At 33.7% G+C, this 21,516-nt stretch overlaps 1 protein-coding gene across 6 annotated transcripts in view; it reads left to right on the forward strand.

The window, feature by feature from the left end:
• USP34 (ubiquitin specific peptidase 34) overlaps positions 1 to 21,516 on the forward strand; it is a 202,416-nt gene that overhangs the window by 20,328 nt on the left and 160,572 nt on the right. For 5 of the 6 annotated variants that reach the window (XM_064494458.1, XM_031467101.2, XM_031467100.2 and 2 more), the window contains 2 exons: positions 12,994 to 13,081; positions 20,726 to 21,143. In XM_064494458.1, the coding sequence (XP_064350528.1) occupies positions 12,994 to 13,081; positions 20,726 to 21,143 (506 nt within the window). Of the gene's footprint in view, positions 1 to 12,993; positions 13,082 to 20,725; positions 21,144 to 21,516 lie in introns of those variants that run through there. The other variant, XM_064494459.1, reaches the window with a different exon arrangement.

Consider the following 21,516-nt stretch of genomic DNA (forward strand, 5'->3'; position numbering starts at 1 on the left):
TAACAGTGCATCAGGGTTCCCTTTTCTCTACATCGTCACAAATACTTGTTATCATTTGTCTTTTTGATAATGGCCATTCTAACACATGGTGAGGTGATAGCTCATTGTAGTTAATTTGTATTTACCTAATGATTAGTGATGTTGAACATCTTTTATGCATATATTGACTATCTATGTTGTCTTTGGAAGAATGTCTGTTAAGGTCCTTTGGAATTTTTTAATTGTTTTTGTTTTGCTATTGAGGTGTATGCATTTCTTATGTATTTTGGTTATCAAAAACCTTTTAAATACTTTGGAAATCAACCCTTTATATGTGGTTTGCAAATATTTTCTTCCATTTCATAGATTGATTGTTTCTTTTGCTGTGCAGAAGCTTCTTAAGTTTGACGTAGTACTAGCTGTATATTTTTGTTTTTGTTGCTTGTGCTCTTGGTTGTTATAGCAAAAAAACCATTGCCAAGACCAATGTCAAGGACTTTTTCCACTGTGTGTTTGGTTTCAGGTCTTAACTTTGAATCTTTAATCCATTTTGAGTTAATTTTTGTGTATGGTGTTAAGTAAGGGTCCAGTTTCATTCTGTGGATAGCTCAACACTATGTATTGAAGAGACCCTTTCCCTATTGAATGTTCTTGGCTCACTTGCCAAATTTATTAGTAACCATATATTTCTGACCTTTTCATTCTGTTCCATTGGTCTCTGTGTCTTTTTATGCCAGTACTGTACAGTTTTGATTATTATTATTTTGTAATGTAATTTGAAATCAGGAAATGTGATGCCTCCAGCTTTGTTCTTTCTCAGGATTGCTTTGGCTGTTTGGAGTCTTTTGTGGTTTCATGTGAATTTTAGGATTCTTTTTTCTATTTCTGTGAAAAATGCAATTGGAATTTTGGAGGATTGCATTGAATCTTTAAATGGTTTTGGGTAGTATGGACATTCTAGCAATATTCTTCTGATAATGAACACAAAGTATCTTTCCATTTATTTGTGTCTTTAATTTCTTTCATCATTGTCTTAAGTTTTCAATGTACAGATCTTTTTCACCTTCTTGCTTAAGTTTATTCGTAAGCATTTTATTGTTGATGTTGTAAATGGGATTGTCTTCTTTCTTTTTTGGATAGCTCATTGTTAGTGTATTAAAATGTAACTGACTTTTGTATGTTGTTACTGTATTCTGCAACTTTACTGGACTTACGTATTCTAACAGTTTTTTGTTTTGGGGACAGTCTTTAGGACTTTCTCCACATGAGATCATGTCATCTGCGAACATGATACTCATCCAAGGGATGAATCCCACTTGATGATGGCTTATAATCCTTTTAGTTTGCTGTTGAATTTGGTTTGTTAATATTTTGTTGAAAAACTTTTGCGTGTATGTTCATCAGGGATATTGGCCTGTAGTTTTTGTTTTTTTTTTCCTTATATCCTTATTGGGCTTTGCTATCAGAATAATTCTGACCTTTACTGTGAAAATGAGTTTGGGAGTGTTCCCTTTTCAGTTTTTTTGAAGAATCTGAAAAGGCTTGGTGTTAATTATTCTTTATATGTTTGATAGAATTCACCAGTGAAATCATCTGATCTTTGGCTTTTCTTTGTTGGGAAGTTTTTGATTACTAATTTGGTTCTCTAACTCATTATTGGTCTGTTCACATTTTCTGTTTCTTTTTCTAGGTTGTCTAATTTGTCATCTTATAATTATTTATAGTAGTCTCTAATACCTCACTTGTCTCGTCTTTCATTTCTGATTTAACTTTTCTCTTTTTTTCTTAGTCTAGCTAAAGATTTGTCCTTATTTTTATCATCTCACAGAACCAGCTGTTAGTTTCATTGATTTTTTTTTCTTCTCTATTTTCCTAGTTTTTATTTCATTTATTTCTGCTCTGATATTTGTTATTTCCTCCTTTCTGCTAACTTTGGGCTTAGTTTGTTCTTTCTCTAGTTTCTTGAGGTATAAAGTTAGGTTGTTTTTTTGAGAGGGTCCCCCCCCCTTACTGTACCATTTATCACTGTAAGTTTCCCTCTTAGGACTATGTTTTCTGTGTTCCATAAGTTTTGGTATATTGTGTTTCCACTTCTGTTTGTCTCAAGATATTTTTTGATTTCTCTTTTGACTACTTTGGTTGTTCAGAAGTGTGTTGTTTAATATCCATGCATTTGGATTTTCCAGCTTTCCTTCTGTTACTGATTTCTGTTTTATATCACTGTGCTTGGGAAAGATACTTGATATGATTTCTGTGTTCTTAAATTTGCTAAGACTTGTTTTGTGACCTAACTTATGACCTGGAGAATGCTTCATGTGCACTTTAAGAGAATATGTGTTCTGCTGATGTTGAGTGGAATGTTCTGTTAGGCCCATTAGTTGTATAGTTCTAGTTCAGTGTTTCCTTATTTTCTGTCTGATATATCTATTGCTGAAAGTAGGATATTGAAGTTCATTAATATTATTGTATTATTATCTCTTTCTCTCTTCAGATCTGGTAGTATTGGCTTAATATATTTAGATACACTGATGTTGGCTGTATGTATATTTACTATTTTTGTATCCTCTTAATGAACTGACCCATTTATTATTGTATAATGACTTTCTTTGTCTCTTGTTACAGTCTTTAGTTTAAAGTCTATTTTGTGGGATATAAATGTAGCTACCTCTTCTTTCTGTTTGCATTTGCTTGGAATGTGTTTTTCCATCTCCACTTTGAGTCTGTGTGTGTACTTAAGTTGTAATGAGTATCTTTCAGGCCACATTTAGTTGGATCTTTTTTTTTTTTTAATCCATGCAGCCAGGCAGTGCCTTTGATTGGAGAATTTAATTTATTCACATTTAGAGTGATTATTGATAGGTAAGGGCTGGCTACGGCCATTTTATTGTTTACTGGCTGTTTTTTAATTTCATTTTTCCTTTCTTTCTCTCACTGTTTTTTGTGAACTGATGATTTTCCTAGTGGTATGCTTTGATTTCTTTTCCTGTCTTTTGTATATTTACTATAGGTTTTTGCTTTGAGATTACCATGAAACTTATGTAAAACATCTTATAACGGTCCATTTTAAGCTGATAACAACTTCGATACATGCAATGACTCTGTCCTTCTGTCTCAGAGTCCCAATTTTTGTTTTTGATGTCACAGTTTACGTCTTTTTATATTGAATATCCATTAACAAATTATTTTAGCTGTACTTATTTTTAGTAGTTTGTTTTCTAGCCTTTATGCTAGAGTTAACTGATTGACATACCACCATATTACAGTAAGACTATCCTAAATTTGATTGTATACTACCTTTATAATGTGTTACATTTTCATGTACTAATTAGCATCCTTTCATTTCAATTTGAAGAATTTCTGCCTAATTATTTTAAGGCTGGTGTACTGATGATAAACCCTATCAGCTTTTGTTTGTTTGGGAAAGTCTTTCTCCTTCATTTTTGAAGGACAACTTTTCTGGGTAAGGTATTCCTGATTGGCTTTTTCTTTTGGCACTTTGAATATATTATCCCATTCTTTCTGGGCTTGTAAGATTTCTGATGAGAAATCCACGAATAGCCTTGTGAGGGGGTTCCTTTGTGAGGATTTTTTTTTCCCCTCTCTTTTAGGTAGTTTCATTATAATATGTATTGGAGAAGGTTTTTTTTTTTTGAGTTAAAATTTTTTGGGGAACTGTGAGCTTCATGAACTTGGATGTCCAAATATCTTTACAAATTTGGAGAGTTTTCAGCTATTTCCTTAAACTTTTGCTCCTTTTCTCTTTTTTCCTTCTGGAATTTCAGTTATGCATAGATTGTTTCTCTTAATTGTATTCCATAGATTCTGTGGGCTTCCTTTACTCTTTTTCATTTTTTTTTCTTTGTTCTCCTCTGAGTGGTTAGTTTGAATTGACCTGTCTTCTAGAATCTTTCTTTTGCTTTCTCAAGTCTACTGTTGAGTATCCCTGTCGTATTTTTATTTCATTCATTGTATTATTCAGCTCCAGAATTTCTACTTGGTTCTCTTCTGTGGTTTCTCTTTTTTTAACTTCTCATATTATTTGTGTACTTTTTATTTCACTAATTGTCTTTCTATGTTTTCTTGTAGCTCACTGAGCTTCCTGAAAATACTATTTTGAATTATTTATTGGACAGATTGCAGATCTCCATTTCTTTGGGGTTGATTACTGGAAAACTATTGTGTTCCTTTTGTGATTTAATGTGATCTTTATTTTTAATGTTCCATGATGTCTTGATTTGCTGTTTCAGCATTTGTAGTCATCTCCTCTAGTTTTTACTGACTGGCTTTGGGAGAGACATATCTTTTGTTAGCCCTGTTAGGGATTCTGAGGGTTCCTCAGACCTTTTCTATGGCTATGCTTGCTCTTCATTTCTTGTTCTCTTTGGAGGCTTAATTCTTAAGGTTGTATGCCCTCTCCTGATCACGGAAGCTGGATTGAATGCTAATAGCCCCCCATTTGTTTTCTCTACAGTAGTGCTGAATTCTCAAGTTTGTGTGCTTTCTCCCATTTACTCATTAACTGTTTGTGAAGGCTTGCTCATGTTGCCCTTAGGAGTGCAGGTAGGAAGCCATCCACAGGTGGATGTATGTGTGAGTGAGGTACATGGAGAGTTGGGAGTGCCTCTTTGGAATTTGGGGTATCCTCAGATAAGATTTCTCCTGGTACTGTGCTGTGCTGTCTTGGGGGGAAGGGTGTTACAGATAAAGTGAAACTGCTCCTTTACTCTCTTCAGTGTTTCCAGTCTTGGATTGTGTGTGTGTGTGCTGGAACTTCTCTGATGTACTCTCAGACTTCGACAAAGGCACTGACTTGTTATTCATGGGTGATTGTCATATTAGTGTTCTTTGGAAGGATTATAGTGGAAAACTTCTATTTTGATATCCTCACTCTCTACTGGTGTATGTTACACGACCCAAACTAAGATTTTTTTTTGTATATTTTTGTTAAAATGGAAATAAACTTTATGTACTATTTGTATCTGGCATTTTTTCGGCTTATATCATTGTAAGTTCTGTGTTGCTTATTAGTGTGTCAGTATGTTGGTTTTTATAGCTGAATAGAATTCCATGTGTAGATAGGATTTTTTTTTTAATCAGTCCACTCTTTGGACACTTGGTTTGTTTCTGATTTGAAGCCTTTTGAAAAATTTGTTTTGCTTAATTTGCTTTTTGTTTTTGTTTTTGGTTTCCTGCTTGGACTAATTCTATAGATTCTGCCTGCCCTGCCACTTGTACCTCTGATGTGTTCTTTTAAAAAATATGTATATGTGTGTGTGTGTATATGTATTAATATATGTGTTACATTATATATACATACACACACATAATCCTTTTTTTTTTTTCTTATTTTAAGGATAGCTTTCTAGGAGTCATTCCTCAGTTAGGATACCTTAGTGGTTTGCTTCTTAAGACTGTTTTAATCTCTAGGTACCTCTTCCTCCTTTTTTTTCCCCTTACTGGTTATTTTTTGAAGAAACTGCTGAGTCCATGGATCATTTAGCCCACAGAGGTTTTTCATTCTGGATGTTGCTTATTGTATCCTTGTGGAATTATTTAACTTGTTTCTGTCTCCTCTATTTCTGTACTTTGATTATTAGATTTAGAAGCTTGATCAGATTTAGATTAGATTTCTTGGGAAGACTGTATTATATTCTTCCATCAGAGAGCAAATAATGTCATGTTGTTGCTTTTTTTGTAATACTGGCAGCCATCATCTAGATGTTTTATTTCATTAGCAGTTGCAAAATGGTGATATTCTAATCCTATCATTTTTCTTTATTAGCTGGACTCTCTGTACAAGGAGAAACTTCCTTTTATTAACTGTTTAGTACCTTGAACTACCATTATTACAAGAAGGCAGGATAAATGTCTGATTTTTCCCTTCTGTTTACCACTTTTCAAACAGTGAGTTCTTTAACATTTGATCAGTGATCAGTCTTTTTTTTTGAGGATCATCATTAAATTATGTAATTAAAAATGTTTTTACCTTTATTCATCTAACTTCCAGGGGATTATTTCATATCAGCTCATAAATAGCATCTTCCCCTCACCCCTCATCCCTTTTTCTGATGCATAGTTTTCCACTGTCAGGATGAATTTAACTTGTCTTATGTTCTAGACATTTGGGTTGCTTCCAGCTGTCTGGTATTACGAACAGTGCTGTGTTGAATATCATTGACCATTATTTTGGATGAGAAAAAATGTGTAGGAAAAGATGCTTAATAATAGAGGATCAGTATATTTTTGATAAATATTGTCACGTTGTTTTTACTGATGTATGAAAGTGCTTGACTTTGTTTTCTCTTGCGTTTATAAACACTAGGTGTTATTTAAACTTCTTGCAAACTTGGTAAGAAAAATACAGCATTTCAGTAGTATGTTTGATCCACACATGTATCATTTTTTCTTCTTTTATTGGCCCATTTTTCCTTCATTTTTTCCCCTAACCTTTTTGTTTGAGCTTAGAGAGATTACCCTTTTGCAAGGACTTTTCCTAGTTTGTAGTTCTTTGAAGTTTGCCTTTTTGTTGTTTTTGCCTATAAACTTTAAACTTTATATATGATCAAATATATGATTCAGAACAATTTAAGAATGCCGTTCTTTATTTCTGCCATCTTCTATGTTGTTGCCTAGTATTTCTGTTGACTTTTAAAAGTCCCAAACTACAGATGGTCTCTGACTTAGGATGGTTTGGCTTACAATTTTTCAACTTTATGATGGTGAGAAATTAACATGCATTTGCCAGAAACCGTACCTTGAATTTTGAATTTTGGTCTTTCCTGGGCTAGCCATATGGGTATGATATTCTTGGGTGATGGTAGGCAGCAGTAGTAAGCTATAGCTCCCAGTCAACCTCACAATCATGAAGGTAAGTAACTGATACACTTAACAACCATTCTGTACCCATACAACCATTCTGTTTTTCTCACTTTCAGTATAGTACTTAAATCACATGAGATCTCCAACACTTTATTGTAAAACAGACTTTAAAAAAAAAGACATAAATGAACTTATTTACAAAACAGAAACAGACTCAGACATAGAAAACAAACTTAGTTACCAGTGGGTAGGAAGGGATAAATGGGGAGCTCAAGGTTTGCAGATACTAACTACTGTATATAAAATAGATAAACAACAAGTTTCTTCTGTATAGCAGAGAACTATATTCAATATCTTGTAGAACCTATAATGAAAAAGAATATGAAAAGGAATATATGTATGACTGAAGTATTACTCTGTACACCGGAAATTGACAAAACATTGTAAACTGACTATACTTCAATTAAAAAATAAGAAATAAATAAAACAAGCTTTGTGTTAAATGATTTTGCCCAACTGTAGGCTAATGTAAGTGTCCTGAACATGTTTAAGGTAGGCTAGGCTAAGCTATGGTGGTTGGTAGGTTAGGTGTGATAAATACATTTTCAGCTTAAGGTATTTTCAGCTTATAATGGATTTATTGGGACATAATCCCAGTGTAAATTGAGGAGGATCTGTAATGAGTATTTTATTTTGTTAATTTTTCATCAGTTTGCTTATTTAAGTTTACCCACATGTTTATTTGTTTCTTTTCCCTTTTTTTCTTCCTTCTTGCTCTTAGATTCATTTCCTTTTTCCTTTTTTTCCCCCTTTGAGGTACCTCTTAATCTTTTTTAAGTTTAATTTTCTATTCATGGCCTGTCAGTGGTATACATATATATTTCTCCAAAATTTTATTTCACCCTTTCTCTTGAGGTTTATCCTGGGTATCAAATTCTAGATTGAGGTTTACCTGGGTGTAAAATTCTGGATTAGCCCTTATTTTAATGTTTTGAAGGTTTTAGTCTATTCTTTTGATCAGAAGTCTGCCTCTCAATCTGTGTTATTGTTACTCTGTGTAGTTTTTTACTAAACCTTTCATGACAAATTTCAAATATGTACAAAAGAATAATACACTTAGGATATAAAAGGTAAATTTTGTCAGTAGTTCATCTAAGTTCATAACTATGTAGTATCTTTCCTTAATGTTTGTTTTATTAACCCTTTGATTAGTCTTTTAAATGTGCTTGTAACTCCAGATCTAGGAGTAGATCATTTAACGCTTGACCTTCAAGGCGGCAGATTTTAAAGTATTTATGACTTGTGGCTGTTGATAGAATTTTCTGTCTGCATCTTGTTACATTAGTGAATCAAGCCTTAGCTGCTTCAACAACTTTATTTGATCTTCCCGTTGCCTTATTTAGCAATTAATCTAGTACATTATGTTTCTCAGTTTTCTCTATCTTTGCGGGTGATGATCCTCTGACTAGGATTCCATCACCTGTGGGCTTCTTTGTCATCACCCCTTCTTCCTATCCTTTTCCTACTGCGCTTCTTGCTTCCCCCTTTCCTAACTCCTGTCTTTCAGCTAAATTGTTCCTTCTTTTAGGAAATTTTTCTTAACTCTTTGTAAGACTGTGTTTTCATGTCCTGCTTTTTAGGTTAAAAAAAAAAAAGACTTGAAAAGAGTTGATGGGTTGTATTAAAAAAAAAAGTTCTCTTCAGTTAGGTGTGGTTGAAACAGAAAGATTTGGAAAATTAAAAATCTGTAAACTGTTCTGCATTTAGATTGCTTTTCAGGTTGAGTAAGTGTTCAAACCTACTGTAATAGAAAGCTAGAATGGAAACTGTAGCCAGTGAACTGCTTTTGTTTCTTTTTAAATGTAAGATAAGATGCAGACCTTCAGTCAGTGGACTGAAACCCTAAGGAAAGGCCCTATATCAAAAGATAGGTGAATATGTATTAATAAGTTTTAAAATCAAACATTAGTCTAGTAATTTCTGTATACCCAGGTAACAACTCGAGCTGGGAGTGCTGGCCAGTACGTTTCCTGGAGCTGTTTTCACTTTAGCCATTTCACCCATCTGGGTTGACCTTAGTAGCTAACCTTAGTGCTGGCTAAGGTTCTTGATAGGGCCCAGCTTCCTTGTAGTTCATGTTCTTTTGAGACTTTGCTGGTGGTACCTTTCTTACTGGCTTTTAAGAGATTATGTTAGGTTGTGTTCAGCACCTTTGTCCTGGTCATTGGTCATGAATTTTTTCATCCAATGAGTTGTGAGATTTTATATGGGAATACTTAACCTTTGCTTAGGGTAAGATCTGGGTCATACTTACCAATGGTTTCTCAGTAGACTCCTGGGTTTTGCCCCCTATCTTCTCATATTTCCTCTTGAGGTTGTACTTGCCATCATAAAATCCATTTCCAATCTTGAAGTTTTTATGAGCATTTTTAAAATCTAAGTGGTGAGACTCATTTACTTTTCACCCTATTTTCACCTTCTACCTCATGCTTTGTGTCAGTTGGGTACATTTCATTTACTGTATTTCCTTTTCTTGCTTTTGGGGGATGACATCTCTGGTACCCTCCCTTGGGTATTACGCAGCCTTAATGTTTCCAATTCTACTTTGATCTCACCTGTTGGGAAATTTTTGGTGTTCTTTAAATCTGTGTCACAGTTCCCCCATCTTGCTTGCCCTCTTCCCTGGTCAGATGGTTAGCCCTTTAGAGTTGGAATACAGTTCTTCCTCTATAGAGAACAGTGGGTTTCTTGAAGTTGCCATCCTTCCTTCATTTATTTTACTGTGAACTTTAATGGATCTCTGATTTGTAAAGAAAAGTGGCTTCTGTGCAACTGCAGTCTGGGCTTCCATATCTCCTTTTTTAAATTAAAATTTGTTTTAAATTGTAAAAAACACAAATTTTCTCATCTTAGCCATTTTTAAGTGTACATTTCACTAGTGTTGAGAATACTCACTTTGTTATGAAACAGATCTTAAGAACTTTTTCATCTTAAACTCTGTACTCATTAAACTCACCATTTCCCTCTCCCCCTGACAGCCACCATTTTACTTTGTTTCTATGAATTTTATTACTCAGGATAGCTCATTGAAGTAGAATCATACAGTATTTGTCTTTTTGTGACTGGCTTATTAGCATGATGTCCTCAAGGCTCATTCCTGTTGTAGCATGTGACAGGATTTCCTTCCTTTTTTAGGGTGAATAATATTCTTTTCTATGTGTACACCAGTTTTTGTTTATTCATCTGTTATTGTACATTTGGGTTACTTCTGCCTTTTGCCTATTGTGAATAATGCTATGAACATAGGTGTACAAATATATCTTTGAGATTCTGCTTTGAATCCTTTTTTAATGTATATATGTATGTATTATATATATACCTAAAAATGGAATTGCCAAATCCTATGGTAATCTTTTAAAAATTTTTTGAGGAACTGCTGTACTCTTTCCCATAGCGTTTGCACCATTTAGTATTCCCACCAACAGTGCAGAAGGATTCCGATTTCTCCTCATCCTTGTCTACACTTGTTTTATGATTTTTTTTTTAACATTTGCTGTCCTAATGGGTGTGAAGTGATACCTTATTGTAGTTTTTATTTGTGTACTTAGCTTTGAAATCATGACGTATGAGTCTTCCAACTTTGTTCTTGTTTTTCAATATGGTTTTGGTTATTTGGGGGTCCCTTTAAATTCCTTATGGGCTTAAGGGGTGGAGTTTTCTATTTCTGCAAAAAACATTGGGATTTTGATAGGGATTGTACAGACTCTGTAGATCACTTTGGGCAGTTTTGACATTTAACAGTATTAAATCTTCCATGAATATGAGTTTTCTTTTCTATTTATTTGCATCTGGTTTCTTTCTGCAGCTTTTTGTAGTTATCAATTTGCAAGTCTTTCGCCTCCTTGGTTTACTTTATTCCTCAGTCTTTGATTCTTTTTGATGTATTGTAACTGGAATTATGTTCATAATTTCTTTTCCAGACTGTTTATTGTTAGTATATAGAAATGCAGTGGATTTTTGTGTATTGATTTTGTGTCCTGTTACTTTACTGAATTCATTTATTCTGACAGTTTTGGGAGTGTGTGTATGTGGACTCCAGAGTTTTCTACATGTAAGATTATGACATCCATGAACAGAGATAATTTTCCTCTTCCTTTCCAATTTCTTCTTGCCTAATTGCTTGGGCTAGAACTTTCAAAACTATGTTGAATAGAAGTTGTGAAGGCAGCTACTTTGTCTTGTACCTAATCTTAGAAGAGAAGCTTTCAGTCTTTCACCATTGAGTATAATGTTCGCTATCTGTCTGGAGAGGTCTGGCCCTGATAAGATGATTTTCCCTTCCCTTTCTGGTTATGAGGTAGATAAAATGAAATAAGTAAGCTTGTGCTGGTGAGCAGTTAGGTTGCCATATTGGCCTCAGGTGGAATAGGTGTTTCTGACCATACATATGCTTTTTCCAGAATTGTGCCATTTGTGTTTTGTGTTAAGAGAAGGATTTGATTCATGTGTTCCCTCTGTTTTCAGGCTGGGAAAGGAAACTGGCAATGTGTACTATGGTCTCTTGGTAAAATCATGCAAACCAAGAGCTTAGTAGTTCTCTTAACTCATTCCCCACTACATCTTACTCTGACATGGTTGCTAGGTTTTGTGGTCAGGATCTTCTGCCTGATGGGCATTACTGTCTCTGACATCCAGGGCCACAGGTGCCATTACCTTGTTACCCATTTGTTTGGCATATACTTTTTTTTTATTGATTTTTTTTAAACTTTAGTTTTATTGTTTTGTTTGTGGGGAGGTAATTAAGTTTATTTACTTATTTTTTGTTTTTAATGGAGGTACTGGGGATTGAACCCAGGACCTCTTGCATGCTAAGCAGGCACTCTGTCAATTGAGCTATATCCTTCCCCCCTTGTTTGGCATATACTTTTGCCCTATGATTTTTCCTTCTCTCCCTGGCCAAGAGGATTTTTTTTTACCCTTCTAGTCAGTTGTATCAGAGAGGATTCTTCTAACCTCCTACTTGGACTTCAGGCATTTCTGGAGCTGAGTAGGTGAAGAATGTGGTAAGTTGCAGCATTGAGTGTATAGTCTGGTCTAGAACAAGGTGGTTTGTTTGTTTTTAATGAACATTAAGCCATACACAGTTGGTAAACAGAGGAGTGATATTAGTATAATGGAACATCTTACTGGTTCAATGGGATTTTCCTCCACATTAGTGTTTTACAGTGATTGATGCAGTTTCTTGTGATTTAAGAGAAGACTCTACTAATATATGAAAAAAACAGTAACAAAGCTGACAGTCCTCAGAAACGCCTTCTTTTTGTGCATATAGTGATAGGGGTCCTTGAAGGAAATAAAGCCAATGTTATCTCCTTTGTAGATATATGTGGAGAAGGTGAAGTAGGTGCAAAGTCATCAAAATGATGGCTTCATGAGAATGGTTATTTGATCTCTAATTTTTGGGGAATGATCTTTATTACAGTTGAGTGTCCTCAGGCACCTTTATGTCAAAAGGTGAAGCATGAACCTCATGGTTCAAAGCTGCAGAAGGGTTGATTGACACTGGTTTGGTGCAAACTGTGATAGTCTTTTTTAAAAATTTTAAATCAGACTAGTTACTGGTTTTGTCAGTGCTCTGGTTATAAAGTTTCATAGGTTTTGAACACTCTTCTTCTAATGTTGCTTTATTGTTAGTCTCATTTTCTTTATTGCAAAATGAGCTGCTCAGCAGTGCCTGGCATGACATAGTAGGAAATGCTTGTACACAGGCAAATTCAGTGTTTTCAGTATGATACTCCTGGCTTTTCAGCTGATTTTCTAAAGCCCAGCTCTCTCTGGTTCAGCATCTCCAGAGAGGAAACAGTCTTTTGGAGATTGGTGGGGGCGGTGCAGTGCAGAGTGAGGAGGTGTTTGTTTCTTAATAAGATTTTAGTATTTTTTAGCCTCACCTGTATTCCTGCTTTCTGAGGTACTTAGTGTTTCCAATTCCTGGACCTTTCTGAGATTTGGGGGGACAAAATTAGCCTCAAATTAGTCATTATTTAAATAAACCAAGATTTAATTTCTTTGGCGAAAACAAGAAAAAATTATCCAAAATATTTGTATTTGTAAGTACAAAGGCTTTTAAGTATTGGCTTTAAATTTGGTTTAGCATTATTTATTCATAATTAAATTTTTTTTTCTACTTTATTTCAGTATCAGATATAGAAGTTGGTGATGGACTGCAGCTCAGAAAGGAACATACTCTCAAAATATTTGCTTATATCAATTCCTGGACACAGAGGTATGCATCTTTTAAGTATTTTGGAGACTAACTTTGTGAGTTGTATTTTAAATTAGCATAGTCATCAAATTTTCCTCAAGATGTTGGTTTATATACCTTTAATCATTAAATGACAGTTTATCAATATTGAATCTTCCTCTTCTCCTTACTCATGAGTCATTCTTGCTTTTGTTTTTAAAACATAAAAATCAGTTTCTTTCTTTACCCCTTCATTATTTAGAAGTATACGATTGCTTGAAATTATAAAAATGATGATTTTGGAAATTATAAAAATAATTATTTTCAGAGATTAAAAAATCATTATGGCATAGCAGGAGATGTGTAACAAATTTAATCCTTTAAAAAAAAATCAGTATTATGGTAGAGGGCACTTTGACCTTTCTGGAAGCCACTTGCTGTTTGTTCCTTTTCCATAATAATTAGTATATTAGGTTGATTTTTAAAAATAATACATATATTGAGAATATGGAGAATAAAATTTTAGGGAATACAATTATTAATATAACCAAAGTTTGTAAGAGAAATTTGCAAATTTCTGTTTCTCAACATGATTTTAGCTGGTCATGGCTAAAAATTTTCACTTGTGTACCTATTTGTTTAAACTTTAGCCCTTCTGAAATTTTTATGAGTAATAATGTTTGAAGCACTGTGTGATTATGATTAATGAACATTTTAAATGCATAGTAACATAAATGAATGTCCTGAGGTACACACTCTAGATGATCATAGAGTTTATCAGGATAGTTTAATTTCAGATAGTTTGCCCCAAACTGTAGAGACCCTCTGCCTATATCTCACGCTGTTCCAAAATGTCATGGTTAAGAGTGTGGCCTTGGAGCTCGATAGATGTGGCTTCTAGTCCTGCTTTATCACCTGTGTACTAGGTGATTGTGACAAGTTCCTTAACTTCTGTAAACTCTTACTTCCCCGTTTGTGAATGGAGAATAATAATAAAGCTACTACTATCTTAATGAGGTTGTGAAGAAACAAAGTACTTAGCACAGTATCTGACAAAAGAACTTAATAAATACCTACTTTATGATACAGATAAACTTGTTTATAAAACAAACAGATTCATAGGCATAGAAAACAAGTTTATGGTTACCAAAGGGGAAAGGGGAGAAAGGGATAAATTAGGAGATTGGGATTAGCAGATACAAACTACTGTGTATAAAATAGATAAACCAAGGTCTATAGCAGAGGGCACTATATCCAATACCTTGTAATAACCTGTAATGAAAAGGAATGAGAAAGAATATATACATACGTATAACTGAATCACTATGCTGTATAGCAAAAACTAACACGACATTATAAATCAACTATACTTCAATAAAAAATTTGTTTTAAATACCTATTTTAACTAAAGTAAAACTTATTTCAGAAAATATATATTGAAGGGTATGTAAGCTAAAGCATGAAAAGTAGAATTGGAAAACAGTTTGTAACACTTAACGATTCTTTTCACAATGTCAAAAAGTATTAACAGTTTTTAACTGATAGTAAGAAGTACCAAAAAATAGAATGTTATACTCTTAATTGTTCATTCTGATACAAGAGAGAAGTGACAGTAAAATACCCAGCTGGATCACAGTGCTTTATAGTAAAACTTTTATGCCTGCCCTGCCCACCCTCCTCCTGTTTCTGTCCTGGGCATCAAAAAATACTGTTGCCTAGATTAAGATTGTGGTTCTTGTAGGGGATAAATAGCTACTAATAGAGCCCAGTTTACCTACAAAAGAAATTCTTAACCTGGTGGCCCATGACTATATGGACCATAGATGTACCATAAATGTACCTTAGTGCACAAATAGACCCATCACATTTCATACAAAATGTTCTTTATAGGTTTTCCGTGAGAAAAGTGTTAATTTTCATACGATTATCAAGGATCAAAAATCATTTTTCTAATATACTGACCAGAATATAGGTAAAGGAGAATGTTCACTTAAAAAACAGTAGTGGAATCTGAAAAATAATACAAATGAACTTATTTACAAAATAGAAACAGACTCACAGACATAGAAAACAAATTTAACAGTTACCAAAGGGGAAGCAGGGGAGGGATAAATTAGAAGTTTGAGATTAGCAGATACAAAGTACTATATATAAACTATATAAACAATAAGATCCTACTGTATAGCACAGGGAACTGTATTCAATATCTTGTAATAATCTATAATGGAAAAGAATCTGAAAAAGAATATATATGTATAACTGAATCACTTTACTGTACACCAGAAACTAACACAACATTGCTATTGTCTTTTTTCATTGTTGTAATAAAATTGTTATTAATTTAAATAAATAAATGTAATAATATCAGTTAGGTATTATATTTCCTTGATTATTTTTCTTTTTCTCCCCGTCATCTTACTTTGTCTATTCTACTTTCTGGGAGATTTTTCCAGTTTTACTTCTGGACCTTCTATTGAATTTTACAAGTTGCTGTAATGTTCTATTTTTAGAACAGTTTTAGGCACTATTGCTTTTGAATAAGTTAATGTCTGTTCTGCACTTTTTAAGGCTCTGCTTTTTATTTTGGCATTAAGCAATTTGACCAGAGGGGTATAGATATTGACCACTATCCAAAGTAGTTCTTTTCAGAAATTAGGTCATAAGTAAAATAACTTTTGCTAAAGTTGGATACTGTGTATTAACAGTCCTTTCATGTGCTCATCAGTACCAGGCCAGGGAAAATGTTAGATCCATTGGAATATTTGTTGTTAGATGGAATTATGGAATCCAGGTTAAAGTAATTTAATTTTCACATATAGGTTCCTCATGAATAAATGTTTAGTTAGTATTTTGATTATATTACTTGAAGCTACATATTTTATGCTAATCATTTAGAAATTTTTATCATTACGTGTTCTTAAATGTAAGTATACTCTACTCAGATAGGCAACATAGAACTCTGCTTGGGTAATAGTCTTATCGGGCATAGTGATAGAGGTAGGGCTGAAAAGATAGGATAAGCTCAGAGAGTGGAAGGGTATTATGATACTGGTGTACAGAGTTTACCACTGAGCTGTACCCTCCCCACCTTGGTGTACAGAATATAGAAAATAAACTGGTAAGAAAAGGCCGATAATAAAAAAAAGTCCATTATCGCCTATCTCCTTGGCCTCATTTCTATTTTCAGCTCTTTCAGATACTGGTTTTGATATTAACTTCTGTGTTGTGAAATAGTGTTATTAAATTGCTGTTGCTTCATCTGTCAATTTTAGGTATAATCTCTGAATTTCCTTTTCTGTTATATAAAGATTTTACCATTTTAATCTTCCCCATCCTCTCAGTATAGTTATATCACTTCTCAGGATAGGTCTAAAAACAAAAATAATTCCTCACTGATTAGCCAAAAAGGTTCTCTGGTTTATTTTATATCTTAAAGTCTATAAATTGTTCTTTTTCTTTTGTTATAATTCTTTATTTCCTAGAGTTTACTGGCTTGTTTTCCATTTGATTAATTTTCTAGGTGTGGATCACTAATTCTTCCCAAACTCTCCAACCCTTCTTAGTACTAGTGTTTACATTTTTGTATACATTGCTAGGTGATCTGTTATTTCCCTCCCTTTCCCTTTGGCCTTAATCTTCCTAATCTAATCTGTATTGATTTCTCACTAGGGTTACTAAAACAGCTATCTTCTCTTTAGATCATCCTTGAAATTCCTTTTGCTTTTCTTTTGGATCTCTAGTTTCCTGGATTCCATGCCATCTTCATTGGTTTACTTCTTTGTTTGGATGACATCTTTTTAGAGAAAAGGTACATGGAAGGCAAATGGTTTTTAGACCTTTCTGGCCTAAAAAATAGTCTCTTGTACTCTTATTGATAACTTTTGTTGTGTACAGAATTCTAGATAGAAAATTTTCTCTCAGAATTTTGAAAGTGTTGTTTCATTGTATTTTAGCTTCTAATACTACTTTCAAGAAGTATTAGTTATTTTTATTCCTGAGCTTTTCCTTGTCACTCTTCAAACTCTCCCTGAAAGCTTTTAGGGTCTGTATCCCTCATCGGCTTCAGAAATTTCATGATGATAATGTGTTTTGGTGGGTTTTCAGTTCTGAATTTTTTTTTTATTTTATAATTTGCTCACCTCCATATTTGTCTATTCTGTCTTCTTGAAAACATTATCAGTCAGATATTCTATTTCCTTGATTGTTTTTCTTTTTCTCCCTATCATCTAACTTTGTCTATTCTACTTTCTGGGAGATTTTTCCAGTTTTATTTCTGGATCTTCTGTTGAATTTTACAGGTTACTGTTACTTTAATTGGTTTTTAAATTGTGGATGATACATATATATGCAAAAGCTATATAATTATATTTGTACACATTAAAGGGCTCTATTTGGTAATTGGAATGCATTTTTAAAACAATAGTTTGTTCTTGTTTCAGTAATCTAGTATTTTTCATGTCTCTGAAGATACAAATTAATTAAAACCTTTTTTCTTCCTGCATTTTATCTTCTTCTTCTGAATTTCTTTTTTCTGTTTGTTTTGATCTATCTTTGGTGATGTAGCTTTTTCTTGAAAGTCCTTGGCTATTCTTTTATGATTATGAGGGGATCACTGAAAAATGGATTGGAAGTTCTGTGTGAATGGGGCATCTCAGATGTTGGCCTGTATTGCATGACGGTAAAATGGTGAACAGACTTTCTTACTAAGGATAAATGGGCTTTTCTCTTAGATCACATTTTCTGAATCTTTGGCCATGAGATATGTTAGTTAGGTGGTTGGACAGGGGAGGATACTTTGGGAGGTTCACCATTCAACTTAATTCTCTCCCTTTCAGTTTCTTGTATCATTTCTACCTTCCTAAGTGTATGGTGTTCCTGCGTTTATCTTGTTCACATTATGTACAGGAAGAACTTGTTTCCCTGGGTCAAGTAGATAGTATCCTTGCTACCTGGAATGGGAACCTGCAGGTTTTAATGGAACCTTTGATTTGGTCCTATTTTCTACTGAGCTTCATTTCTGCCTTCAGAGGTATCTGAAGCTCTTTAGTCCTGAGCTTTCTGATGTTCTATGGGGAGAATCTTTCTTTTTGCTGATTATATTCATCTGTAGCCCCTTCAAAGTTTATTCTACACTGTCACTTATTATTCTTCCCTTTTCTTTTTTAAAAAATTTTTTTGTTTTGGGTTTTTTCCAAGGGGAGGGGAGGTAATTAGGTTTGTTTATTTACTTATTTATTTAATGGAGGTACTGGGGATTGAACCCAGGACCTTGTGCATGCTAGGCGCACACTCTTAGCACTGAGCTCTGCCCTCCGCCTGTTCTTCCCTTTTCTATCATCCAAAATTTCTTGCTGTCTGTCATCTTTTCTTCCATTATCTCTTTTACGACTTTTTTTTCTTTAGTATATTTGTAGTACAGTTTAGAACAGAGAAGAAATAAGTGTGTAAAATCAAATTGGGCTTAACTGAAAGTGATGTTTTTTATTTAAAAAAACAACACTTTCCACCACCCCCCCCTTGCATTATGGGTTTGAATATAGAGAGAAATGCTGTATTGAGAATTCAAATACTTAGACTTCTCAGAATTGAATATACAATAAAATGTATAATTTAAGTAATACATAATTATTTTAAAGGTAAATGTGTATCTTCACTTAAACTCTCAGCTCTCCTTGAGTTTCTGTATTTTGGGTCTGTAAAGATCTAGATCCACTTTACCTCTTAATTTGTTTGTGTATCATTTTTGTCTTTTAAGATTAGTTTCCTCGTCAGTTGTCAAGCAGTTTAATGTCCATTTCTTGACAGTGCATTTCTGGAGTAAATTTGACTGCCTTTTTGGCTTTTGTAATCCAAAATCTGACTTGAAGGTCACTTTTGAGGGGAAGTTCAGATTCCATTTTCACTGAAGAAAGGTAGTCAAATATATGATCCTTCACTTTGAACTTGGTTTTTCCTAAATGTAAAGGAAGAAGCTGTTCATCAGAAAATCTTTGTTGTGTAATATGTTAATTTTTCTTCTTGTAGAATTGATACTATAGAATTTTAAAACTAGAGGAGGACTTAGAGATAAAACCTTTTCATTTTGCAACTGAGAACACAGTCCTGATGTATCATTTATATATTTCTGTGTAACAGAGTACTCTAAAAATAGTGCCTAAAACAACAAACATTTATTGTCCTCAGAGATACATTTATTATCTCAATTATAAACATTTATTATTTATCATTGTATAGATAAAAACTTGGGAATGGTTTAGCTGGTTGGTTCTGGCTTGGATTTCTCATAAGATTGTAGTCAAGATTTGGCCAAGTTATGGTCATCTTTGGATGACCATTTGTGGGGCTGGAGAATCTGCTTCCAAGCTGACTCACTTCCACGGTTGGCAAGTTGGTGCTGGATAGTAGTGGGAGGCCTTAGTTTTTTCTCATGTGGACCTTACCATGGCCTTCTTGAGTGTCTTACAAGACTGATAGCCTCTGCCAGATAGCTGACTTCCTCCCGATAGCTGGCTTCCTCCAGAGCAAGTGATCCAAAAGAGAGCAAGGTAGAAGTGGTAATGTCTTTTACGACCTAGTCTCTTAGGTCACACACTGTCATTTCTTCCACATTCCATTCATTAGAAGCTAGTCATAAAGTCTGATCCACATTCAAGAGGAGGAAAGTTGGGCCTCAGCATTTAAAGGGAAGAGTATTAAAGAATTTGTGGCCATACTTCAAATCTGCCACACTTGGGGAAATGAGATTATTCTTTTATGGTTATACAGGAAGTTGGTAATCTATTTGGTACAGTGTAGATGTACCTTTTTTGATAATATATAATTAGGTGCAGATTGTAATTAGTAATCACTTAACTGTTATCTGTCATTGGATACATTATAACCTGGTACTTGTGTATCATTTACTTACTGATTCACCAGACTCTTGGTAACCCACAATATGCCAGGCATTATGCTACTAATTGAGCATGTCTAAAGAGAACTAGATTTGTATGTAATAATTATTGACTCTTACTGTTTTCATTTATTTTTATTTTTTACTGGAGCTGAAGTAAAAGAATTATGTGTGTTCCTAAACACTTTTGATCTGCCAAGTAGGGTAGCTTCCAAGTAGCCTTTAAGCAAATTACTAATTTTTAAATGTAGTTTTTTTTTACTAGTTAACCACAAAATCCCTTATGTAAAATAACCCGTTAGGTTTACTAATAAGGTATTTTATTAAAGCCAGTTTCCTGATATTTATTAAATATGTATTGAGTACTTAGAGAAGCAAAGGTAAAGCCACATTTCTTTTTTGGGGGGAGGGCAATTAGGTTTATTTGTTTTATTTATTTTTTTAATAGAGGTACTGGGGATTGAACCCAGGACATTGTGCATGCTAAACATGCACTCTACCACTGAGCTATACCCTCCCCCTGATATAGCCACAGTTCCTGTCTTGAAGGATCGATAGATACATAAAGCTGAAGATAATAGCTGTCAACCTAACATGGTGACTGTTTACAAGTGATAGTTTTTGGTGTGATGCTATCTTTATAAGTTACTATGGTGCTATAGGAAATAAAAATCATTTGAAAAAAAGTATTTTAGTATTTACTTACTTGGTTTTTTTAATGTTGCTCATTAGAAAGATATATTTATTTCCTCTCTAGGAAGCATTGATTTATTGAAAAATTTTTTTTCTTATAGGCAATGTCTATGCTGCTTCAAAGAATATAAACATTTGGAGATTTTTAACCAAGTAGTGTGTGCACTTATTAACTTAGTGATTGCCCAAGTTCAAGTGCTCCGGGACCAGCTATGTAAACATTGTACTACTATTAACATAGAGTCCACATGGCAAGATGAGAGTAATCAAGCAGAAGAACCACTGAATATAGAAAGAGAGTGTAATGAAGGAAGTACAGAAAGACAAAAAATAGAAAAAAAATCAAGCTCTACAAGAATTTGTAACCTGACTGAGGAGGAATCTTCGAAGAGCTCTGATCCTTTTAGTTTATGGAGTACAGATGAGAAGGAAAAACTCTTACTATGTGTGGCAAAAATTTTTCAAATTCAGTTTCCCTTATATACTGCTTACAAGCATAATACTCATCCTACAATAGAGGTATGTAAAAATAAGCATTGTGAATTTTAAGTATACTAAGTCATGGTTATGTTCGTATTATCTCACTTCTGAATAAATATGAAGACAGTCATTATTGATAGAAAAATTGTAAAAATCACTATTGTTATGAAAATTTTTCCAGATTTTTTCAGACCATTCCTTTAGCAACTTGTGTTGAACATTTGCTCAGCATAGGTCTATTAAGGAAAGATTTATAAACTGAACTCATTGAAGTTAAAGTCAGTGATAGAAACATTTTGCTGATATAGATCTATGCTCTACTTTAACTATTTGAAAAAGTAATAACTGAGGAAAAAGAAGCACACAGAATTTTGTATTTCATTCTTAGAAACATAGGTTAACAGAATTTGGA

This window comes from Camelus dromedarius, chromosome 15 (genome assembly GCF_036321535.1).
Source record: "Camelus dromedarius isolate mCamDro1 chromosome 15, mCamDro1.pat, whole genome shotgun sequence".
Lineage (NCBI taxonomy): Eukaryota > Metazoa > Chordata > Mammalia > Artiodactyla > Camelidae > Camelus > Camelus dromedarius.